The 27143-nt window shown below is 40.1% G+C and overlaps 2 protein-coding genes across 3 annotated transcripts; both read right to left on the reverse strand.

Moving 5' to 3' along the window:
* LOC119652515 (kallikrein-4-like) lies at window positions 1–3355 on the reverse strand. Of its 2 annotated transcripts, none has more exons than XM_038056711.1 (6): window positions 3181–3355; window positions 2980–3093; window positions 2774–2926; window positions 1519–1626; window positions 1320–1463; window positions 1–359 (listed from the first exon to the last, which is right to left on the reverse strand). In XM_038056711.1, the coding sequence occupies exons 1-6, from the start codon at window positions 3268–3270 to the stop codon at window positions 87–89; spliced, it is 882 nt and encodes a 293-aa protein (XP_037912639.1). In that variant the 5' UTR covers window positions 3271–3355; the 3' UTR covers window positions 1–86. The 2 variants fall into 2 exon arrangements, with proteins under 2 accessions (XP_037912639.1, XP_037912637.1); XM_038056709.1 differs by having other exon boundaries at window positions 3157–3355.
* A 4864-nt stretch (window positions 3356–8219) lies between these two features.
* On the reverse strand, window positions 8220–12239 carry LOC119652310 (thrombin-like enzyme ancrod). The gene is made up of 6 exons (XM_038056321.1): window positions 11824–12239; window positions 11628–11762; window positions 11464–11571; window positions 11047–11184; window positions 8414–8604; window positions 8220–8358 (listed from the first exon to the last, which is right to left on the reverse strand). The coding sequence occupies exons 1-6, from the start codon at window positions 12058–12060 to the stop codon at window positions 8280–8282; spliced, it is 888 nt and encodes a 295-aa protein (XP_037912249.1). The 5' UTR covers window positions 12061–12239; the 3' UTR covers window positions 8220–8279.
* Window positions 12240–27143: the final 14904 nt, after the last annotated feature.

Consider the following 27143-nt stretch of genomic DNA (forward strand, 5'->3'; position numbering starts at 1 on the left):
TTAGAAGTGATACTTTGACAACCTTTATTTTCTGAATATTAAATTAATATTATTTTGAATGAAAATGTATCTGATATTGTAAATCATTATCTTAAAGGAATTAAATAGACGAGGATAACCATCGGTGCTAACCAAAATGGTTTTATTTTCACAATGGCTTCGTTTTGTTTGAAATGTTTCCATTTTGGTTTAGGCATAGCTCCACGGCCGGACCAATTGACGATTGCATCAAACCATTCCGACGAACTGCCAATTTCTTGAAAAAATGTACCTGTTTTATTATCACCACATGACAAAACTAGATAAATGCTTATCGCTGCCACTTCTTCCTCACAAATCAGTGCAGCACCTACGTCTCCCTGAAATATTGGAGAATTTTAAGAAATAAAGCAGATAGAAGAGAAGACGCAAACTGAAGATCAGCATAGATATTCAAATTCGGATGCGATGGAACATTTCCAAAATTTAAATTTTAGAGTTGCTACTTAAGTACATATCGAAAGTCAACAGCATTTGATAAAGAGTAAATCAATCAATCAATCAGGTCCTCAAACTTATTAAATATTTTGTATAATATTTGGGGAAGTTGCATACATATCACATTTCGTTTTTTATAGAAGATTTCGTATACCAGAAGACCAATACTTATACCGTATACCAATAAGACTAAATACTTCCGGCGCATTACCTGAATTCGTATGGTGGAAGAAAGGCATAGCGCATGTTCCACGTTCTTCAGTCACTTGTGCGTGAAGAATTCCCCGCATCTTTTTGATATTGCTTGTGTGGTGTATCTGATGCGGGGAAACATACACAAGAAAACGATTTTGGCGTCATCGGCACAGGCCCCAAATAACTAGCTCGTACCGAATTCACGTATATGCAATGACATTCTGTACTGCTTAGAAACTCCATTTCCTGGACTTAAGGATAGATCGTTTCATGCTGTGTTTTGTGACTTTATATTTAATATAATTTAAACTAATTTTTTATAATAGATGGAATAGATAGTGAAATGAGGGGCAAAATTTTGGAAAAAGCGAAATCCGTTTTTGGGCCTTATCAGGGGTACTCAGACTTAAAGTGTATTATAACGCTACGAATATAGTGGAATCTGACCAAAAGTGAAGTCGTTTTGAAAATCTCAGTATCAGAATTTGTCCTATTTTTTACGGAGTTTGTGCTTGGTGTATCTTCCGTTCAGAAAATGCGTCATAATTGACAATGAAAAATGCCGTTTTGAGAAAAAATGGAATAATTTTTCTTTCATCGCAAAATAACCACAGAAACATTCATTTTACGACGACTTAGATACTTACGTAACATAAGGATCCATTAGAAGCACTATCCTTAGCGCACAACAGAGACCCTTGTTCTTCTAATGTCTTTGCTAATTTCATACAGTTATCATGTGATTGGATAGTCATTGAAATTCGTTGCAACTGTAGCTCGTAAGACGCTTTCTGAAAAGTTTGAATCTATAATAAAAAACAATACAGCAAACTTCGATAGCCTTACTTGGCTTCTTCCCCAACCAGCTACTATGCACTCCAGTCCATCTATCCTCTGCCCTTTCCAGATAGGGATAGTACGAATAGCACAGTTTGCTACAAAGGACTCATTGAGCTAAAGGGCATATGTTCAAAATCTATTATTTTAGAAATAAGATCAAAAGCAGTCGACAAAAATTTCTGATCAGGCGAAAGTAATTGAAAATTCAGTTAAGAAGATAAGGATTGGATTTGTTTTCCCTTTAAGGTAGTAGTACCGCGTGACGATTTTAAAAAAGTCGATTTTTTTTCTTTACATATTTCAAAAGAATAAAACATTGAAAACGTATATTTAAAAACTCAGATTGAAATTCAAAACATTTCTAAAGTAATAGCATAAAACATGGAGCACGCCGCAGTAGGTATAGAAATGGAAATTAGCTGGCAGCAGGTACTTCAATCGTCCCTTCCCCATAATATTCTCGATCCTATATTGTTATAGTTAGATGAATACGGCCAGGGCATTATATAAATATATATATATGCTATTAGAAAATAAGATATTCACACAGAATACAAGAAAGAGTTTAGAAGTATCTCGCCAGTAAATTTTGTTAGGATTGATCTATTATCAAAATTTGAAACGTGTTTTACTCGAAACCACGTTTTCAAACCTAGGTATAATTACGCGGTGTTTCCAACGATTAATTATCTGAAATAATAAAATACTTGTTGTTCCTTTTTCGTTGGTGTAACAAGATTTGTTAGCACTGCTGAAGGGAACAAGTGGTTCCCGAAATATCAGTATTTGGAAGAATAAATATCTACACCAACGAAAAAGAAACAAGTTTTTTATTATTTCAGACGTTTTCAAAGTTCCGGGAAGCACTCACAAAAAACTACTCAGCCAATTTAGTTGAAATTTGATTACCGTATTCCACACATAAAAAATATTGAACTTTTTAATAATAAATATTTTTTTTAAACAATTTAGCGTGAAAAAAGACGAAAATTTTAAAGATGTTTTTCATTTACTCGCCATTTTGCTATTTTGTAAAAATAATTGCATATTTTGAGAAGCCTGCAGAATAGAAGAATATTTTTTTTTTTAATTTGGACGACTCCAGAGTGCTATGTGCTTCCCGAGTGAGACCATAAAAAATCATATTAAAATTTCAGAACATTTTGTTATTCAAAAAAAAAAATTGTCGTATTTTTTGAAAGTCACACTGTACTACTACCTTAAATTACAACTTAATGAAAGCAAGTATTTATGTACATACTCTTAAAACGCAAGTGTCGTAAAGAAATGGCATCATGTAATCGTAAAGCGGATTCTGAAGAATCAAGTCGATGTCTCTAATTTGCCGAGTATCGGCAATTTGTCCAGCGGATGTAGACCGAATGCCAATGTAACTGTCACCAGCAAGAACAACCTATGTTGAAAGCATATTTAAATATCCAATAAACAAAACCGATTTTGACATACAGCCCTTCCTATTACTCCAGTGCGAAAGCAATGGCCTATAGTCACCACGTGTTTTAAGTCGTATAATATTCCACTGCACCTTATTTCGTTGGAATCTGCGTCTACTATGGCCACCTAATAATCCATAATATTTTTGGAAAATTTCATTATCAATATACCATAGAACAATCAGCTCACATAGAAAGTAAAGTCACGCATTACATCTTCTTTACCGTAAAACACTCCAAAAACGCCGACAAACACCAACAGAAACTCAAATCCAGTCACAAATAAATCCAGGGATTTCCACATAATTGTTATGGAAAACTATTCCACATTCACATATAATTTAAAGCACACATATAATTTGAATATAAGAAAATTGTATCTTACATTTACAAATTGAGCTTATACATAAAATGCCAAATTTGACAGTTCCAGTTGTGAAGTTTATAATCGAAAGTAAAGTAGGAAGCAATCATAATTGTGGTAGGGGCATACGCTTTGTTTTGCCTCAGCTTCACAAATTCGAAGTTATCCCGAATTAACAGCTTTTAGATGGCCTTATATTACGTAAAGTGCGTAGCACAGAGACCTGTTCGAAGCTTGCTACTAACTTGTATGTGGGGACCTAAGGTATAGGAAAGGCTATGTACTATGGTCACTCCTTAGTACCTGCTAGGCCCTTAATTCTCCCAAAAATGATTAACTTTGATCTTAAACTCCTTTGCCATTTTCACTCATTATGTTATGATTCTTTTTTTGAACAAGAAAGGTACGCAGGGTTCTTCCGTAAGCATACCTAAATTTCAAAATGCAGAACTCTCCCCGAGAGGTCCAATCTTATGTGCGTAAGTGGGACTGAATCTGACCAACAGTCTGAAAGATGTTCTTCAATTGATCAATGTTGGGTGGTTTGTTAACATAAAGAAGCAATTTAATGTTGCATGACCACGTGACCATTTCACATAATCTTCTACTTTTTCTTTAGCCTGTATCTCGTTCAGTAGCGTGGTCTGCTCTTGTAGTAGATCGCATTCATCATTTCTCATGGCTGTAGGCTTAGTTCGGGTGGAAGCTCTCAAATCACCAACTAGCAACTGCCACCACTATTGTTTCGTCAACATTTTGGGCGTTACACATAAATTTCGATGTTCAAACCAATTTTAGTTAGTGAGTTCTTATGTGAGAGCGAATTGCATTACCATAACATTGAACTCGCTTCTTCCGCAATTTTTACACTATCAGTACAACTTCATAAGGGCTGCTAATGTCCTGCTAGCGAGTTACAACACATACAGTTTATTATCTATGATAACCGACCAGCACTCATAATCACGGACAACAAAAGAGCAGACGAAATTGCCGTAAGCTTTCAACTTGAAACGCTCGTTAATGCAATGGAGGCAAGAAATGCCTCAATTCTCGGCACTAACATCGATAGTGCCTGCTTCATTCGTCGGTCGTCAAAATTTCTTATTCAGACTCAGTCTCAGTACGTGCTGTGTAAAGCAATCATTCCATTTTTGGACAAACTTCATTGTGAGATGTTAACAAAATATCATCTGCACAGAGCATTGTGTAGGGCTCTGGACATTGGTTGCACCGTGTTCCATTTTACATGAAAAGAACATAGAAAGATGACAAGAAGGCGATTCTTTGGTGAACACCAACAGAAACATAAAGCTGTTTCAACATACTTCCCATATTTCGAACTTTAATCTTCGGATTGCAGATAAACGATTTGACTCAGCGCACCAGTTCCTCTGGCACTAGGTAATACCAGACGGGTGGCACATGGCCAAACGCTTTCATTAGATTCAACAATGTAAAGTGAGGATGTGCAATGTTCTGCATGGGTTCTTGCACAGTTTTTGACTAATCCTGCTGTGTTTATCATTCAATTTGAATAATGTTGCGGGTACGGTTGTAAAGAATGCATTCAAAAAATTCATACGCAAACAACCAAACGAATCAGAGTTGGCCAAAATCATGTAATGATGATTATGATTACGAATTTCATGGTTACATGATTGTAATCATAATCGCGCTCACCGGATTATAGTATTGTAATCACGTAATCATAATCCTGTATTTTCGGTGGCGATTACTCTTTGTTTGATAACATGTACATTTTTAGAACTTCAACCTGAGATGTGTTTGATGAAATTATATTAAGGACAATGCTTTTCGATGCTTAGTGATAGTGACGGTTTTTTCAAGCAAATTATATTTACCAGCCTGAGGAACTAGAATACTTAATCAAATAAGAAGCAATTAAATTCCCGGATAAGTACGGATCGCGTTTTAATCCTCTGGAGCAGCTGTGCTGTGCAAAATATTCTTGCGACTTACAGTTATGACTTCAATTTCATTATTCATAAGGTGGTTGCAAGTAATTATACCAAATATAGTCATTACTAGACACATGTTTGTATCTGCGTCAGACATTCTGCCCCGGACAACAGGCAAACAGATGTCTGGCTTAGTCAAACAAATCTTTTCATCTGGATTGTACTTTGCTACTCATACCGTACGTACATATAAACAATTTCCAATTTCGAAATACGCATATGTATACATGTATCTTTCAGAAATGGGAACCGCAGCTCACAGTACACATATGTACATACATTTGCAATTCCCAATTCCTGAAACATAGGCATGCCTATGCGGACAGTTCGCTTGGAACCGATTGTCACATTACTTCGGGCTAGTCCCCGAACCTTCCTTTCACCAACAGGAGCGGAGAGGAGGAAGGGAACTGTCAGTTCAAGGAACGCCCTGCGGTCCCCTGTGTTTAAATAGAGCTGCTGGCGAACCCCATCCCACCTTCCACAAGAAGAAGAAGTGTGATGGCGTCGTCCACAACTTCATTGCAAAACACACAATCTGGAGACCGCGCCTTTCCAATCTTGTGCAGGTAAGACTAAAAACCTCCCACCCACTTAAAAATATGATAAGGAAATAGTCAGTCTCACGATGCTTCCGATTGAGCCACGACTCTAGTTTCATTTTGCCAAGAGAGCTGTCATTTTCAAAGGATTGCCAAGAAGTCATAAAGGCCAGAGGCGCCAAGACCCATTACTTTTGAGTTTTTCTTAATATTTTTTCCAATTTCTTGTTTTGTTTATTTTCATGGAAGATATCGACAAAAATTAAGCCAATTTTTTTTCAAGACTTTTTTATTTTATTACCATAAAGGTAGTTTTCAAAGACCCTCTCATAAATTATCCTCTAAATTTGACGATTTCTGCAAATTGATAGAAATTAAAGCTGGGCGGTTAAGGGGGCCATCCCGTGTATCGAATCCGAGGAATCAAATTTTTTCTGCATTAATTGTATCTAGATAAGATGTAGAATATATGGGTAAAGTGATTTTTTGATATTCGAAGTCGTTCGGAAATTATAGTGTTAAACACGTGATAAGTCACATGCCAGATTTATGTCGATCGCCGAAATAAAGCTCGTATTTATCGGTCCGAATGACGTTCGAATGAGTTCGCTAAAAGGACAAGAATTGAAACCAAGGCTGTACATGTGTTTCTTGAAAAAACCTAAGGTTTATAGATTAGGTATAGCAGATTAATGGCCAGTTAAGGTTTTATGGCTAAAAATCGCATTCTACATTTTAAATGCGTTTTTCTCGACGCTGCATGTTGAAAATCGGCCGCCACCATAGCGCAAAATCTATTCGACGAAATTCTTTGAAATTTTCAGAACATATTTCTACGGTCCGCAAACTAGGATAATTGCGATTCATTCAGTAGTTTTTTTTTTATTTATTGAAGAAGCCGCAAAAAAACATCAAAATTCAAAAAAAAAAATTTAACAAGGCACCAAAAATTTGGTTTTTTTATTTTTTAATAATCCTAGTTTGCGGACTGTAGTTAAGTCTGCATGAGATGGGTGTATAAATTGCTCTGTATTTGTATGAACTTTGCGATCAGGCTGGAAAAATTATTATGCACGCTCAAGATATTAATAAATCCATGGTGAAAAATTTGTGTTTGTATCTTTCACCAATTTGTCCAAAAAAAATTTCTAAAAAAAGCTAAAAAAGCGCCCTTCACCTGGGATGACCCCCTTAATTGTGCTTATGAGGATATAAGCGTATTTTGGAAATGGTAATTGTTTATGCATATGTACGTACTGTGTAAGTACAATCCATGTGATTAACACAAGCAGAGATTTTTGTCTAGAACAAACATTTACCCGAGACTCACATTTGTCTCTCTGATGTCTGAAATGATTGCAGACATTTTTTTTTATGTTGTCACCCCCCACGAAACTATAATTTCAACTAACAACTAAACTAGCTGCTAGTTGCTTTGCTCATTGGAAGCAATCCTCCAATTTGTTTGGTTAACTAGCCAAGCTAAGCTAGTTTCTAAACGATAACCGGCACTGCTCATAATTTCATGATGATGATGGTTCATATATCATAATTGCACGATTATGATTATGATGATTATAATTGCACGATTACACAATTGGAATCCTAATCATGGCCTGTGATTATGATTACAATCGCGTAATCACGTAATCATGCCCATTTCCTGATTGTAATCGTAATCATAATAATCGTTATGATTTTGCCCAACTCTGATTTGAATATTCTGCTGAGCAGTCTTTCTTTTCCCATATTGGAAGTGTTCGTTTTTTGCTAATGAGATGGTCCCCTACTAGTACAGAAACTTTTTCTCACGAAATTTTAATAATTTAATCGCGGAGGGCCAGCGCGCTCCTTCAGTTGATTCGACGGTGGCAGCAATCAACCGGTAGAGATTTGTATTGCACCTGCCTTCTAGGGTATTGTTACGGTCTTAAACCTTCTTCTTCAGCCATTGTCCCGTCCAGAAGCGGGTCAGCTCGTTCTGATCTGTTGCACCATTTTGTTTCCCCGAAACATTATATATCTCAACAGGATCATCTTTGTTTTTAACGATATTTTGATACGGTCTTAAATAAAGTGTTCTAAGATATTTGAACGCCTAGATCCAATTAGATTGTTGCGACGACGATTATTTTTATTATTTATTGGCATCATAATTTTTAAGGTTTTGCGTAATTTCGATTCACTCTTTATTTGTCCGTCTGTCACGCGCATTTTTGTGGGAAACAACTACGTGCGATTATGTTTCATGTGTAATGGAATTTGTAGAACACTTAGTTGCATGTTACGTCAACATCTTTGTATTGATTACATAGAGGTGCCCTTCATAGACTTTGGTAGTCAGCCAGCAAACAGGCAAAGCAAACACAATCTCGTCACACGCATATGTTCTTTTTCATGATGCCATTTGACTTTGAACTTTAATTTACATTACAATTCTTAACATTTGGGTTACTAAATAGATTATGAACTTAAATACATTTCGATTTGCCGCCCCTCCAAACCTAGGAAATATATAAAGGATGAAAAACACTTAGTTCACAAATGTCAAGAATTTACCGATATTCCGCTGTTCGCGCTTCTGGTTCTGCACCATAACCGTCCCACTCGATTGTCCTTGTAATCCAATCTCGATAAAAAGCAACATTCATAAAGTAACTTCCATAAGTTTGATTATCACAGTCACGATTAGCACGTGTGTGGACACCCGCTAACTTATTGTTACAAATTAAAGGACCTCCTGGATCAACCTTCAAGGGAGAATTTGATAAAATATCAGTATTATTTGATAGTGTTTGTGATAAAAAATATTAGGCAATTTTGAGTGAATCCATTGGATCTGATTCAATTTGTGGAGTTTTTATATTTACATGGGGTTGGACGACTATAAAAGAGAATGAACGCCGCCTCGCAATAATGGAGGCGAAGATGTTACGTTGGACCAACGGCGAAACACGCCATGATCATATCTGAAATGAGGATATCCGCAATCGAGATGGGGTTACACTGATAGTGGAAAAATTGCGCAAGAGGAGCGTCTTCGATGCTATGGTCACGTAATTCGAAGGGAAGCGACCAAAATTTTGGTTGAAATAACCAAGGCTCGATACACGGGATGGTAATTTGAAAGCCTCGCGATTGCATTGCGATAAAGCCTTTGATTGATGAAAATTGCGCAATCGATTACGAGGAGCTGTGTGAACGGGGCAAAGGCTTAAGAAGAAGAGTTTGTTAATTAAATTCTTCCTATCTACCTGAGCCAAAGCAAGGTAATAATCTCAGGCGAGCACAATACTGTCCACTTTGCCTCCTATATGGTACTGTAATCCTCAAGTTTGCCATTATGGTCTTGAATGAAGTGCTCTAACACACTTCAAGGCGTTGATCCAATTGCATTGTTGCGCCTACGATTACTATTATGATTCCTTCTTAGCACAATTTGTATATTGTATTCATCATGGAAAGTTTCGTGAGAAGCGTCTTCGATGGCATAATCTTGTAATAAGGGCTGATGAGAAATTGGTAGCTAAGATAGGTCCAAACATCCCAGTCGATAATAAAGCAAATTGAACCCAGTCGAAACAATGGCGTCTTTAATGACTTCTGGGCTGCACCCGGAGCAACTATAAAACCAAAGAAAATGGGAAACCTGATCTAAACAAGCCGTTTGCCCTCTGCTATATTGGATAAAACCTAAAGAAGCAGAAGAAGTGTATAAGTTCAGCGGGCCTTTCAAAGTTGTTCCACGTTGTTGACATTTTCTGCACAAATCTTTTCTAATGGCTTTTTAGACCTTTGCTACATCTCGTATGGATTTTTTCTCTTTTTACGTGTCCGCCTCATTTTATGGAATATTTTCCAGATTACTCCCAGATGAAATACACTACAACGCGACTTCGACTAATGCCTTCTGCCCAGAAGAGATATACACATTGTGATATTGTGAAAAAATTGCTCATAGTTAAATGGATAAATGAATAAATTATTTTCTGGACCAAAGCCAGCTAGGACAACAGCGAATCAAACATACCACATATGTGCATTCAACAGCTGCCACTACCATTTGCATTAGGATCAACGATGCGATCTAAAGAACGATACACTACGGTGCTACCTGGTGTTGCTTAGTGATGTGATATCACATCAGTACTGACATTACAAAACATTAATTATTACACAAGTAGAATCATCATCATTTCTCCACTGGATAGTAATGTTAATTCATGTTTGGGAATGTTTGGATCATACTTAGTAGCGGTAATACATATATAGCCTAGCCGTCCCTACTTTGCACCTCTGATGGAAATGTGGATCGCATCAACATTTTTGTCGTAAATTTTTTTATATAATTTTATTCCCACTACGCATAACGCACTCACCGCGCATATCCGCTTTATCATTCTACATCTTTCTAAGAATCCTACATTCCTCCACTATGGTCCAGTGATAATAGTTTCTATGGCGACTCAGTGCTAATATAACCTTTTCTGAAAGTGTGGCTTATTTACTACCACTATCTCCTTCAATCAACACCCCCATCGGTAATTATCCCATATACCAATGTAGTTATTCATTCCAGATTGTGTTCGGCTAGAGTACTAGCATAATGCAGTTAACGTTATCCACGGTTTGAAACTTTTGGATAACGTAAGGGTTCATTTTCTGATGCTTTGGCTTGAGGCACCCTGCCATCGCTATTGATTCTGATGTTTTCAGATTTTCAACAAAACGGCGAAGGCGGAGCTAGTGTTATTTCGCCAGGTAACATCGAGTTCATTGCCGCAATCGGCGAAGATAACGCTACCAAATTAGACAAATTAATAGCTTTGAAGCCTTGCCATTAGTGAAGATTAACAGAGTCCGATGACCCAGGAGGAGAACTTTGTGATTGATTCGGTGAGAAGGCGTCTTGTGTCCCAGAAATGAAAAAAAAATTGTCTGAAATTTTCCTGTTCATGGGTATAATGTATAAAGAAATGTTTCAATAAATAAGTCACGAAATGAGGAATGCTTAAGCATGCGTTATCATTAAACGAATTTAGCTTCTTCAGCATAGCTAACAAATATTCAAAGGGGTCAAAAGGGGATAACATAAAAAGAGTTTCACATATATATGAAAATTCAAAGGTAATGTTCCCGGTGATTTAGAAGTAATCATAGGGAAAGCGATATATATTCTGTAAAAAACTTACCATACATGGTGTGTGTGTGGTATCCGAATTTGCACCACATATAATCCTTTCTATATCTTCGACCAAATTACCACCGCATTTTATTTGCCTTTGAACGTAAACAAGGCCTTTTCGCAACGTCGTCGTTTTTCGGGATAACTATTATCAGAAAATATTTCAGTCAAAGTTTTACCTACTTTATAATCAAATTTAGATGATTAAAGATGTCATCGACATCTGCGAAGACTTCTAAAAAAAATTGCAACAAAATAATTTCACCAGTTGGACGAATTTGCACCAGTTTGGCTTTCAAATTTCATGTACATGTATATATGTATATATGATTTGCAGGTCTCAGTGAAAACAGTAAGTTTTGAAAAATTAAAATAGAAGTTCAGAATGCTTACTGATGATGCTAACGTTAAATTGAATACTCACTCCTGCTTGACTCCAACCAAGAATGGTACATTGAACGCCAATATCAGGCGGTTCACTGCTAAGCTCGATAGACACCACATAATAATTTTCATCAAATGATTGATTAACCTGCAAAAGGTAAAAATATTTTTACTGAATGTCTCCCAATTCATGAGACTAGAGACTTTTAAAACGGCAATGTCATCCAAATCAAATCCATCCCTGTAGGAGCCAGGATGCTGAATCAAATGGGTTATATTGCGAGTTTGACTGAATCGTGTTTTGACGTGACCCCAAGTTACATCACCAGCAAGAACAAACTGAAAATCATAACCAAATAGCACAGAAAACCTTTAAAACTAAATTCAAACTCAAAAAAACCTTTTTAGTAAGATTCCTCCGTTCCAAACTATCTCTGAAGCAATAAGATGATGTCAGCACATGTCTAGGGTGAATTATTGTCCCTCCACAGAGTTGTTCATTCTTCAGATATAAAATGCAGACGTGGCTAGGAAACTGACCTGGAGTGCACTGATCGGTGGCATTTTTCTTCTCAATGTCAGCCACGTTTCGCTTGGTGAGCATTAATAAAATTACAAATAAACCGAAAGATAACATACTACAATTTGAATATTATCACGTGGTAATTTTGTCGGATCAAAACTTTCAGCAAAACATTGGTTTTTGCACTTTTATAGGCTAGTTTCACAAAATGCGGCAAACTTGTCAGTACATTTTTTAATAGATATGTCAAAGATTTCCAGTTTGTTGCCAGTTGAACAAGTTATAAATTTTAAAACATGAGCCAACTTTAACATTGAATTTACATTTGTTCACCGAAGTATTTAAAGAAATTAATGATTTTGACCTGTTCCCACTCAAACCGATAAGTGGCGATTTCAGGAGAATAAGGCAGAAACGATCTCACTTATGAGATTACCAACCATTACGAATGTAGAATAATCGTGGAACCAAGTTGCAGCCACGATCCACGAAGCGGTCAATGTAAACCTCGGGGTCACCAAGCCAGGTAAACAATTTATCAACAGAGATACTTAGTTTTGGGATGACAATGTCCAGGTCCAGGTCCGTGAAACGAAAACATTCTACTATAAGCTTATCGACGATGAAACCCTCGCCAATTGGCAAATTTACAAGAACTCCTACCGGGAAGTAAGGAAAGCCATCACTGTTACCCAAGCGGTGTATTACATCTTTACAAGAAAGTCGATCGATGGCGATAAAGATTTGCATCGACTTGCCAAAATCCGACACCAACGCACACAGGATATCGAATACATCAATTGCATTAATGACAAGAATTTTGCATTGCCTACTGGCCGACGAGCTGTGATGGATAAATGGAGAGAAATTTCAAGCATATTTCAACGGAAGAATTTGTACATCCTTCACTTCCACAGGCATTGCCGAGATTTGGAGCAATTCCACCTATCAACGGGATTGAAGTCAAGGACACAGTAAAACGAAAGAAATCGGGGAAAGCAACAAGGACCTGACGACAATGTATCAGAGTTCTGGAAAATAACCGGATACTGTGGTTCAGTGAGTTCCTCAATCGGGTTATTGAGGAAGGTAGCACACCATTTGACTGACAAGAAGTCACAACAGCTCCAATGTGGAAAAAAGGTAGCCCAGCGAAATATTCAAATTCCCGTCCGCAGTATTGACAACCGATTTCGCGAAATCGTTCAAATAGCCGAGAATCATTTCGGGTTTTTGAAGAACTGCTGACGCAATATACACAGCGCGGATACTCATGGAGAAACACGATGAGAAGCACCGTCTTCTTCAATTGTATTTCTGGATCAAGAGAAGGCGTTTGACCGTGTGTCAGACGAACTCATCTGGTATGCTTTGTGGCAGTACCTAGTATCAGAAGAACTCGCATGTTGGTTTAAATTGCTCTACCACGATCGGAAAAGTAAAATTCGAAAATCATAACCTTCTATCTCCGTCGGCGTTCATCAAGGAAACTCTTTTGCACCACCCCTCTTTGTTCTCATTATGGACACTGTCACACGGGACATCCAACGTCCAGCGCCTTGCTTTATGCAGATGATGTTTAGCTAACGCCTCATAAAAAAGCTGATCTCGAGCAACTTCATCGAAAATGGAATGAATAAAACAGAATTTTTGTTGACCGATTCTTATGTAACAGGCACTATCACTGACAGTGGCAGTGATCTGCCCCGAACTGAGGTATTTAAATATCTCGCGTCAATACTATCTGTCAATGGAGAACTGTGTTATGAAATTGCTTTATGCACTAGCGCAGCCTGGCTGAAGTGGCGTTCCACATCTGATGTACTTTTGTTAAAAGGTACCCACGAACATCTCAAGTCGAAAATTTACCTTAGTGACGTATACCATGCCCATGATCTATGATTCTGAGTGTTGATCGACTATAAAAAAAATTGTGTGGCTTCTCGCAGTAATGAAGGCTAAGAGGTTACGTTAGATCAGTAGCGCAACGCACCATGATCTCATCCGAAATGAGGATATCCGCGGACGATATGGGATTGCACTGATCGTGGATAAATAGCCAGAGAGAGGTATGCGATGGCATGAACACGTAATTCGCGTTAATGAGAATTCACTTGCCAAGACTGGTCTGAACATCGAAGTCGATGGTAAACGGTAAGGTCATTTTTAGCAACAAATGTCGTATAGAGGCTATGATTATGGTGGGAAATTATGTTCGAAGAAGAAAGGGTGACTATTTTTCTGATGCCTGCATCGCTGAAATGATTTGATATATATCCATTAACAGTAATGTTTTGGAGCTGCGTTCAATAGAATTTAATGAAGGCCCATGCGATCTGCGTAGTAAGTTAACCTAATACAAAACGTACTTGTGATGTATATCAATAATATGCAGTTTCCGCCTACAGAATATGCCTTCATGCAGGACGACGCACCTTGCCGTACATCCACAACTGACATAAATTATCTAAATTCACAGGTTCTGTATCTATCGCTTTACCCTGGCAATTCCCCGGACTTAAACCCAATAGAGAATTGTTGGGCTTATCGAAAACACAGTCCTGGGGGGTTTAACGTGAGTACCTGCCGCGAAGGCATAATCCTACGGTCCTCTTTGGACACAGATTGATTTTGAGACTACAATCAGAGCCCCGCAGGCTCAACATTTATACCAGTGGATGCGAGGCCTATCTAACACCTCTACCACAACTAAGGAGTACGGCACCCGAGTTGTACAGCGCAACTCCACGCTCGAGCTCCGAGGAGCTCTGCCCGCGATGTAGGCATAACCACAACCACCATGAAACTCTCACTAGGGGCCAACCGCAAATAACCGGGCCGAGAACACATCCTCCAGGAATTCTCCTGGAGCATATGTTCTCAGAGGGCCGTCCCGGTTCCCACGGTACCAGATAACCTCCGGTGAGGCTTCGTGGCCGAAGCCACTTCAGATGAGTCCCTTGCAGACTCGGGTCTGATCGCCCTCCTCGAGTACGTGGGGACGGAACTCCCCAACGGGTTAACTGGAATCAGCCCGAGGCGGAGAACCGCAACGGAACCTTTCACCAGTTAGCTACCGCTCTGCGTACAATACAACACAAAGGACATCACAAGACAACACTAACACCAAACACACAAGACTGGTGGCTAACCACCGCGGCCACTAGGCCATTCGCCCATCAGCTGCAAGCGAAGCAGCGTCGAGAAGCTCCCTCCTTCGTCAGAAGGCAGCACGCACGAACGCATTAGCGCATTTAAGTGTCCCACTGCTAGCAAGGCATTGGCTAACATCGCAGATACCGTTCAATACGTGAACGCCCATGTCCTCTAGATTACGGATTTCACTGTACGCTGGACAGACACAGAGAACATGTAGCCGGTCCTCCGAGTTAGCCCCAAATAAAACACAACCCTGACTGGAGGCAAGGTTGCGCTTGAAGAGGAACTCATTCAAGCTACAATGCCCAGCCAGGAGGAAGCCCATCTCAAGCCCAAAGTCCACGATGGGACTTCCTCTGGCAGACACATATCTGACGTACTTATATGTGACCCGACCTTTCCCACATTCATCCCATCTAAGATGCCACTTAAATGTTACACTCTCGTCTAACACCTTTTTGATCGCAAGTGGCCCTAGCCCCTCAACCTGGTTAAAACTAACTAAATCTGTTTGTAGCAAAGGTACGCTCCTCCTGACCCTGTAGGCCGTGGCACGCCGGACTACCTCCAGATCAAGAGAAGGAACACCCAACAAGACCTGCACCGTACGACCTACTGGAAGACACGCTAACAAAGCCACTCGCTGACAAACGTAGAGCAGCTTCCTGCCCCTCACCGTCAGCGCCAAATCAGACAACATAGGGGACCCAAACGTAGAACATGCCAGGAAGAGCCCCACACAAATGGATCTAGCAGCTCTCCTGCGTAGACCCCACTCACACATCATAACACGCGTTAACATACACGCTAAATTTGTAAGACGTGGCCTGAGCTCGCGCAGGTGCGCGACCAAAGACATGCGTTCCGCGATCGTGACTCCCGCGATAGATCCCTGTGGGCAGCCGCGCTCAACATTCACCCACACACGCTCACTAACACCTTGGACGAATGCTCTTCTGCAATGGAAGCAGCTCTTCCACAGAGCCAATTCCTGGCAGCCACACTCACAAATTTTGGACAACACAGACGACCAACTTAGATAGTCAAATGCACCTTTGAAATCAACAAAGATTCCAAGGACGCTCTTGCTATGACAACGGACAACGAAGTTCTTAACATGCATCAAGGCGTCGTCGGTGACCCATAATGGTATAATCATCATTATCATCAACGTTGCAACAATCGGTACCCGGTCAAGACTTGCCTTAATAAGGAACTCCAGACATCCCGGTTACAAGCCGAGGTCCACCAATTCGATATCCCTAAAAATTATCTGGCGTCCTGACTTACTCCATCGTCTGCTTAATCTTCTGCTTCAAGAGTTCGAAATTTTTTTTTTTTGCTAACAATACAGGTCTTCGAGGAATACATAAGAACTGGCAAAATCATTGCCTTGTACAGTAAGAGCTTTTAACCTATGGTGAGACGTTTCGAGCGGAATAATTTTTGTAAGCTGAAATAGGCTCATTTAATATGTTTTTGACTTAAGTTAAATTTAATATGCCTTTTGGGAGCATTGAACGTCAGGTTTTTTGGGGCTAATGCACTCCAGTTGCAGCAAGCAACTATAGAGGCTGGTCGCAAACACTCCGGAAGCAGCCAGTTCTTGGCACTCCTAAATTCCACGAAGAAGCTGTCTTCGAATTCATCATTATTCCGGGGTATTTCATCACTGGCTGAAACCCGACCGTAATCTCATCAAAATGCCGTCCATTTCAGGCTTACTAACAGCTTAGGCCTGCAAGCTCTTAAACTAGCGAAGTCTCCTTTTTAACTTCAGAAAACTTACCATCGTTGATTTTCCAATAGAAATTCAATTGATGTAATGACGTTAAGGGCAGCCACTCGCCACTTTGATGGTTACTGACCACGTAATGCTCCAGTATCTTACCGCCAGTTGTGAAAGGTGGGATCGCCTCCTCGTCCATGGACTGGTAAATTTACGGTATCTCAAACGCTAGGGAACGCTGGAATAAACTCTACGTTTTCTTTTCACAGCCCTTAATTACTAATTCTAACCACAATTAGGATAGTACCATTATAAAAACTAGCTGATGTTTATTTAAACCATTAGGTCCAAATTTTCAAAGAAGTGTGTTAATTTGGCCATATTTTCAGCAATGTTTAATTTTCAACTATCAAATCATCTTGAAGAACAACATATCAATCTCCAATAGCAGTTAGTGATTTGGACGAACCTTTATGGTTGGCCACATACATCCATACATACAGAAGGTCAATATTCCACCATGTCATCTAATCAAATGAGTACCTTGAGGCTACAAACACAAAAGAATGAAATCATAACACGTCGACATTTTGCTGACTGTACCTATTCATATTTCCAGCAATTTTCCTCCGTAGGGCTCAATTTTCTCTGCGCTTTCGACTATGTATGGGTTTGTATACATACACGTATCTCTTTGCGTTATCAAAAATTATTTCGTAATGTGGAATATTACCCTTCTAGCAGAAAAATTCGCCTTGAAGGAAGCTATATCTATACAATGACTAATATATATCGGTCCGAATCGGGACAAAAAGGACATTCATTCCTCAGGCGGTTTATTTTCTTCGGACACAAGTCCATTGCAATTTTATATGTCCAATCAGGAAATTTATTTGTTTGTGATTTTCCAAGAAAAACATTCATGGGAGACAGGATTTTTGCAAAGAAACCTTTAGAATCAGTCAGGCAGTCATCATACATATCAAAACTAACGATCTCCTCCAACAATTCCATTATCATTTTTGCATCTCTTTATTTGTACTGTTACGAATTTCTTTTATTCTCTCCCCACGAAGGAGTACGTTATTAATGATGATATTGGCAAGGATACTGCCATGGAATTACGTATGGTGTATCTTTAATCGATTCAATACGCTTCGAGTTTATGGCCCTGGTGAATTTCGCATAGATGAAGATGCGTGGATGAAAAGAGTTCAGGAAATGAGTTACGGAAGTGAATTGAGGCGCGTGGCTGTTTTCATTCATGCTATGCTGACAGGATATCATAGGCACCCGAATTTCATCAAAGGAGAAATAGGACATGCACATAGTGGATACAGTCAGGAAAACCTTCGCGCACAAAACGTACGTTAAGGAAACGGAAGTATTTTGTTTTGCAAATTTTGTGCACTTATGTGAGCCCAACATAACGTGGGTAAAAGTAAGAATATCGACAGTTTGTGATTCAAGCAAGCAATGCCCTCTTAACAGGACCTTTCCGATTTCAACACCAAGAATATTGTGCACGTTAATAAAATCCTAGACATCAGAAAAGCCGAATTTCCAAAAAATATTCGATAAGAACTCAGATGGCGCCAAATACCATTCCGTAGAAAGGTTTTCTATTTTTTCACTCAAATATTTCCATGTGGCCTTCATTTCTTTCACCAGTTACTATAACGGAACAACCTTAAAGGAAGTGAATAGTATCTAGGGACCAATAGTCCGGAATCTGCCGAACTCGTGCTGAATCGAGATGATTCCGTAAGAGATAAACCCGAACGTCATGATGATATCTAGAAGTAGTAAATCTCGTCGAAAGAAATAATGACTCTATTTTGACATATGAGGGAGTAATTTACTTTATCATAGTAAATAATCGGTTTTCGATTAATTGGACTTAATTACTACAGTGTGTATTCGTATAACGGAAATGGAAGAGAGGATAAATTTTCACAGACCTTGCAAAATTTTGTTTACGTGATATTTGGCAATATATACCTACATATTATGAAAAAGTAACCTTGATTCTAGGAGTATATGTTTGTGTAAGCATACTCCCTTGTGTATCGCTAATTGTTTAAAACATAGCTCCTCTTCTAACCAAATTAGTGTTAGCGTCAATTTTTTCCTACCATCATTAAATGTGTGAAGGCAATTCACAAAATTTATTAAAATTAACTCATTAGGCAAATTATTATCTTTACTTCTTTATTATATTTTCTATGCAGTTGCTGGATTTATGGTCAGCTGCCTGCAAGGTACATTCGGTAATTTATAGGTAGTTCCCATCTAGGAACAACAGGGACAGAATCAATAAATATTTGTCAAAGCACTTGATTGCTAGGGAACAAATGCAGTTGAGAGGGGCAATTCGGAGGTTGCAGAATGTTTTACTTTGTTTTTTTTCGGTCAAATTTCCGAATATTTAAAATTTATTAATTTATGTCAAATTTGACTCTTATAACTTACATACATTACTGCAATTTATTCAATATTCATGCAACACTGTGAAATGGTTGTTGAAAGTATCTTGTTTGCGCGGAAAGCGGTCCACAAACAAAGGTGGGCTCTCCAGACGGGACCACTCCCAATCAAGTTGGCCACATTCTAATTGAATATCGCCACCTTTCAAATTTGATAAATGTCAGAACATATAGGGAGACCAATATATTCTCAGATTATAATACTACTTCGTTGGTTAATGCTCCGGGCTTGAATAACAACACCGCCTAATATCCCCTCTAATAATCAGCAGCCCTCCGTGAAACTTATAAGGGGGAAGTGGTTACCACAGAAACTGCAGTCAATAGATGTCCTGAAACATCTGAAGAACGTTATTGTTGATACGGCTACAACCATACTTGACCCAAGTCGCAGAAAAAGTTCGAGGTTCGACGATGAATGTAAGCTAGCAAAAGAACGGAAGAGATTTATCATAATCATAGTCGCCGTCCCCACGTACTCAAGGAGGGCGATCAGACCTGAGTCTGCAAGGGACTCATCTGAAGTGGCTCTGCCACGAAGCCTTAACCTTCGGTGAGGCTTATCTGGTACCATGGGAACCGGGATGGCCCTCTGAGAGCAGGAGAATTCGAAGAGGATGTGTTCTCGGCCCGGTTATTTGCGGCTGACCCCCTAGTGGGAGTTTCATGGTGGTTCTGGATATGCCTACATCGCGGGCAGAGCTCCTCGGAGCTCGAGCGCGGAGTTGCGCTGTACAACTCGGGTGCCGTACTCCTTAGTTGCGGCAGAGGTGTTAGATAGGCCTCGCATCCACTGGTATGAATGCTGAGCCTGCACTCAGTATAAATCAGAACCGCTGTGCTTGCATGACGGGGCTTTGATTGTGGTCCCAAAATCAATCCGTGTCCGAAGAGGACCGTGGGTTTATGCCTTCACGGCAGGTACTCACGTTAAAACCCCCCAGGACTTTCATAATCATAGTCGATCGGAAACGATTTCAAAGACAGAAAAAAGAAGACTAGGAGAGCCAATATATCTTCAAGCTCGAAGAGTACAGAAAGAAGCCCCACCTGCGACGTTAGTTTCACCAACAAGTCAACAGGATGAAATTGTATACCCTTCAAGGCTCAAGGAGACAAAGAGGCAAACCTATTTCCGCCCGGAAAGACACATTGGAGCGAAAAGTAGGTTATTTTTCTGAACTGCTCAACAATCAGAATATCTGCGAGTTGGAGGTCCTGCCAACTAAAGACGACGGACAAATGCTGCCACCACTAAGTATGGAAGAAACAGTTTATGCAATACATCGGCTTAGGAATCATAAGTCACCAGGAGCTGATGGTATTGCAGCCGAATTGGTTGAATATGGAGGCGACCAACCGGTTTATCAACTGATGCTCAAGATGTCGGACAGCGAATGAATACCTGACTCCTAACGAGAAGGCATTATCTGTTCCATACCTAAAAAGCGAGATATCATGCAGTGCTGCAATTATATACATATGACTTTGCTGGGTACCATCTACAAGATTCTCTCCACTATCTCCCGCTCGGCCAACTACAGAAACACTGTTGGAATATGGCCATTAGTTGTACCATCTTTTCATCAACTTTAAATCCGCCTATGACAGCATAGCCACGGTAAAACTGTACACGGCCATGAGAGAATTCGGCATCCAAACGAAATTATCATAATAAGACTGATTAGGCTAACCCTGATGAATGCGCGAAGCCAGAAAATAGCAGCCGAATCACTCTCGAGGCCATTCGATATCAACAACGGTCTACGAAAAGGGGCCTATCATGCATCCTCTTTAACCTGGCTCTTGAGAAAGTGGTTTGCGATGCATATGTAAATGCGAGAGGTACCATCCTCTTTAAGTGCATCCAACTACTGGTCCACGCTGACGATATTGACATCATGGGAAGAACAACCCGAGACGTACAGTCTGCCTTCATCCAGATCGAGCAGGCGGCAATTGAGGCGAGATCTTGGGCTGCACATTAATGAAGACAAGACGAAGTACATGGTGGCAACGTCAGCGCTAAAACCAAAACCGAAAGAACGAACAACATCGAATCGCACTGGTCAAATGAAAACAATAAAAATAGGAGACTACAACTTTGAGACCTTCTCCTATCTAGGGTCGAAAAGCGCAACCGATAACAGCTATGACGATCAAATCCGCGCATGGTTGTTGGCTGCCAACAGAGCCTATTTTAGCTAACAAAAACTGTTTCGCTCAAAACGCCTCACCATGGGATTAAGGCTCTTACTGCCAGCCATTATGTATTTCTCGGAAACGATGCGATGACGTAGGCTAGGACGTCAGATAGTTTTAGGGATATCGAATCGGTGGACTTTGGCGCAAAACCGTTATGTCTGGAGTTCCTTATTAAGGCAGGCCGAAACTTAACACCGGTTATTTCGCCGTTGATGATGATGAAGAAGAAACTGTAGGGGTAGATGAATGCTTTGTATAATCATTTACTTTACGCTTAGTTCAAAAACATTGTGTATTAATGCTTAGGAGTCCCTCAAAAATTGCAGATTCAAACCCTGAGATTACTCTGTGGTTATAGATGAGACTTACACTTTAGGCAGGGCCTGACGATTTTCAATAGTCTTATTAGGCCAATTTTTGCCCTACTGCGAACATCCCGAGGTGGATAATTAGCAAACTCACATCACTCTTTGGATGGATCGTTCCGGGTGAAACCCACTTACAATGCTGGTTTTTGCCTTTGCCACCGCTGTCAAGCCCCGAGGATATTCCATCTTTTTGTCGGGAACTTCTCCCTATTTGAATGAATGCGGTGAGTATCGAAGCCGTGAATCAATTTGTATATGTAGGAGGTGGGGTTTTGCCGACGGTGGCATCAATTGACTGTTGGCCGACACATTAATAGTTAGATTCGTTTTTGCTGCTCAGCTTAAAATCTTGAAATACGGGCACCTAATACCACGATCAAGTTGAGACTGTTCTGTGCTAGTGTTCTTTTTGCGTTGTTATATGAGAGTAGCACATGAAAATTGAACCCCACTGCAACTCAAAAGCTCCAAGCTTTCATCAATACCCGTGTGTGTCGTATCATCGGAGCACACTGACCTGATATTATCAGAAACAAAGATCTTGGCCGGCGCACGGACCTGGCCCCTGTACCGCATGTGATCGGAAGGCGAAAGTGGCAGTGGACAGTTCACATATTAAGGAGGGGCAAGAATGGCATTCTCCCAGGAGGGCCGATGCATTGGCCGCCCCAAGGGCATTTGACGCAGTAGAGTGGAGAAGGAGTGCAGCCGTTTCAGGAAATCGTGGAGTTTTGGCTCTGGAACGCATTTCAGGTAACCACGAACGATGGTGCGTGTGGTTCATGCTCTATACCTACCTATATTTGTATATGATCCACACCGAATCATCGGCAGAATTAAAAACTAAACCGTTGCTATCCGCATACACGTACCCTTTGAGATGAATAAAGCCTACCGTGATAGTTTTTTCGAAATAGCCGTCATTTGAATAGAACGGCTGCCAAACTCGTGGGTGATTCCGAATAGAATGATCCGATAACTGTGCTTATTCTAGGCACAGCCCGGTTAGCTCAGTGGTTATGGAAGATAGCGGTTCAAACCTCAGCGTTAGCAGTGGCATTGGTACCGGGATTTGACGTCGATCAGTTGTGAATTAGTACCTGCGTCAAATCAGGATAATAAGACAGCGATGGTAGGTCTGTAGTGTACCGTTACGTCGTGCCAACGATTATTAGTATTACTCTTGCCTCAGCAGTAACTGTATTCATCACCTCATTATTTACATAATGCTCATAATTTTACGAAGTAGTCATGTTAAACCCCGTGCAAGCATGCAGACAGCACTCAAGTTACACCAAATAGGGTATCCATAGATTAGTGCTGCTTTTCCTAAAGTGAAGTATTTTTTTTCTTTAGAGAATGAGGAGTCCCAAGTCCGCATCCACTTGATGTCGGACCGGACCAAATGGAGAGCAACTTACTCCCTGATCCACGGAGTTTTTTTTGGGTTCAACACCTGCTAGCGGCTTCGGTCACACTGCCCCACACTTCACACTACCATCTTCGTCCCCCTTTTAATTTTAGGGTAAAGTAGCAAAGAATCTTAACCTTAAGCATAAGCATAAAAAACTCTTCGAAGAGATATGAATGCGTGGCAAGCGCTTTCTAGCGCAACTTTAATGTGCTCAGTAATTGGAGATGTGCGTCAAAACGCACACTCAGGTATATAAGATCCGCCAGCTGTAGTGAACTTGCACCTCAGTTACCTTCTTGTGTGTCATGTAGGCTATAAAATTGTCAGCGAAGGCAACCAACGACGTTTTCGGAGATTTATTAAACTCAAACAAGCTGAGTAGCTTACTGGCAAATACTGCAAAAAATGTACGTGCAGTGGCTGTTCCTTGTTAAAATCCATTTACAACATGAAATTCTCTGTTATTAGTAAGATTTCCATCTGTGATCGTAGGAAGGTGACTGGGAAGCTCGCTCTTCAGGAGCCTGGAAAACAGTCCAACCAGGCAGCGTCCATACACTCGACATTGTTAATCCGCCAGTAAATATCCGACGTTATCTTCGTATTTTATTGACCATTAGTACATTAGTATTTTATTGACAATGGTGTTCATCCCGCTACTTGCATCCTGTTGGGGCTTCTTAGCTCCCTCTTCTTAGACTACCTTGGACTACCGAACGGTATCGTTCAACACGGCTGACACGGCCAATCTTGACGCCTGCTGACTTGTGACCTTATCATTGCGGCATGGACATGCAAGCTGGATGCCCTCGCTTCCGCGGTTAACACTGAAATTTTTATCTTTGCCCGACCCTCCAGTAAGCGGCATGGATGACATAATAAATAATGTCATATCAAGTTATTACTTGCTGAAAAAGATTACCTTATGACCTTTATGGTTCTGAATGTTGGTTGACTATAAAAGGTAATGCCCGGCATCTCGCGGTAATGGAGACAAAGATATTGAATTTGACTAGTAACATGTCGTGACTACATTCGAAATAAGGATATCTGCGACCGGTATGGGGCTATTTGATCATAAAAAATTGCGAGAGACGTGTTTTAGATGGTATGGTCATGTAATTTGTGGTAATAAGAATCCACTTACCAAGATTGGTGCGAACATTGAAATTGGTGGGAAAAGACCAAAAGCCGGCCGAGCCAACGGTGGATGGAGATTTCAAAGCTTCACTGCATCCAAAGCAAGTATTTGACAGAGCAAAATGGCACAACCGATCACAACGAGCCGACTCCGCTTATGAATTGGTGAAAGATTAAAGAAAAAAAAACAAAAAAAAGAAGAAGAAAAAAAAAAGAAAAAGAAAAAAGATTATCCCTTCTAATATCCTTTGTCGCTCTGGCTATTGCAATGTTAACTCTTTTTGACTATGCCTCACACCGTACTACACATCTCTTAACGAAATCAAGATTCTACCAGGTCAGTGCTATTACCAATGTTTTCTGTTACATGAGGAAAACCCATTTGGAAAAATTCTGTCTCCAAATAACTAAGCCAGTTTCGCTAAAATAGTTTCCGCCAGCTTTCCTGTCCGGTGATCAGAGAAGTGGCAGTTTAGAGGTGCCAAATCTAGAATACAAGGATGGTCTATTGCTTTCTGCTGCTACATGCGTGTATATACTCTTATTTATGTCTACATTGATAGTTGTTTCCCGTTACAAATAATGAACCAAAATAATGCCTCTCTAATTAAAAAAGGCAGCTGATCTTCTGTTCCATGAAAGTAGGATCCATGACGAATCGCACTCTCCATCAATGTTCCTCCTACTTTAGATGTTTGATAAGGCGCGGCCTTAGAGGTTCCCATCCTGCCTTGGCACTCTCGGGCCATTCAACACTTTTTAATAAAATTGTGCGGGGTTAACGAGGAATAGGGAAAGAAGAAGTCCCCAACAAAAACTGGGCAGGAATTAATTTTTTTTTAATTAATTATTAAATTGCAAAGCCGTAGTACAATAAAACCCCTTCTTCGTAGTTCGATACCTATCTTCGGTCCCAAATCGCTGTTGCTACTGCTAGAGACACTCTACTCGCTTTTCGGCATATTTGTTACCTCTAATACCTTCAACAGATGAAACCAAGGAAGTTATCCTCAATTACAGCAAAAAAAATGAGTTTAAATACAAATACGCATTAGTCTTTAGGGAATTGTTCCCGGAAAAATTGGGATTCAAAACGTATACTCGGATTTACGGTAAAAATGAACGCATCAATTAGAAAAGGACGCGAACGAGAACAATTCCTTTCAACTCACGCCGCACCAGCTGTTTCTCTTGTCTTCCCTATTCGAAGAACAAAAACGATTTCCCAGTGTCCTGCTGATCAGCTGTCTATCCAGTCAGCCGGTCCCGCTGATGCTGATTCTCCCGATACGCACCCTATTGCGTTATGCAACATGCAAATTTCTCCCAACGATCAATCGCCTACCTGCAGCCAATAATATGTAATATGGGCAAGTTTAGCAGGGTCAACAAATGATCCGGTCAATTTTCACTTGCACCATTTGAAAAGAGGGAATATTACATATTATTGAATGCATTCTTTTGTCAGATTGACCATGGGAAAAAGGCGGATGAAATACCACTCATGTCGTTAAGCCGCGGACACTACAGTTGGCTTCCTATAGAAGAATTCTAAAGCATCATTTGCACAGCGATTTCATGAAGATCCTTCACCATTAATCCGAAATGCCCATGGTTCCCGCTTGGATGTGGCATTAACACCCCTATGCGCGAAATTTTTGCCGCATTTTTGTCGCGGAAGTCTCATCACGATGGAAGATGTGCAACGATTTTCCGTCACGATGAAATATCAAAGAATGCGCTGGGAGTTGAGTTCCTGGGTGAGACGAAGCTATAACCTAAAATAAACTGTGATTTCGTCATCGTCGCTGTTATTGGTTGCGCTTTTCGGTCCTCGAAAGAAGACGGACTGACAGTTGCAGAAACAGAACAGGTCTGTTGGAGTTTCGCGGAAAAAGGTTTCCAGAACCACTCTTGCTATGAGCGCAAAATTATGTGGAAGAATGACGTTTTTACGATTTAAAGTGTAATGTAGTAGCTTCTCCAGCATTCTTTGCACTTGTTGAACGTGTCTATTTGCAGTAATCGTCAAATTCGGCTACAGGACTTTATAATAAGTTATGTTTGGACAATCCCACTATACAATTGACAATTTTTTTTGGGATGGGTGTTTGCTTTCGGATGTGGTAGGGGTGGTTGATATTTGCAAGCCCACCGTCTTTGCGGACGATATTCTCACAGTGAATACACTTTTCCTCCCTAGTTATAATCCTATTTGAAAAAAGGCTCAATTTTTACTCGTTAGAAAAGACTTGTTGCCACTGATCTTCTTTATTCCTTTCACTGAGATTATAACGTACTCATGCAGTTGATTGATGTGGATTTGGTCTAATAATTCCTTCAAAATTTATCGTCGAAGTCCGAAGGATGCCCCACCCTCGGTTTGAAGTTTATTTCTTCAGAACGGAATTTTACAAACCAAATTCTCATTGCATAACCTAGGATAGCCTAGGGGTTTCGAAGCAGATGGTCGCGATTCTGATGGCTAAGGGGTTTGCATCGTATTTGGATGTCAGATATCAATCGACGCTGCGACGGGCGAGCGAAATGCTCATCACATTGCCTTCTAGTGTGCCCTTGAGGTCTTGAATGAAGTGCTCTAAAACACTAGAAAGCCAAGATCCAATCGGATTGATAGGCTCTTGTTTGAGGGAATTGGTCTAGGGAATGGATACTCTATCTTTTGCCGTTACCAA

This window comes from Hermetia illucens, chromosome 3 (genome assembly GCF_905115235.1).
Source record: "Hermetia illucens chromosome 3, iHerIll2.2.curated.20191125, whole genome shotgun sequence".
In the NCBI taxonomy this organism is placed as follows: domain Eukaryota; kingdom Metazoa; phylum Arthropoda; class Insecta; order Diptera; family Stratiomyidae; genus Hermetia; species Hermetia illucens.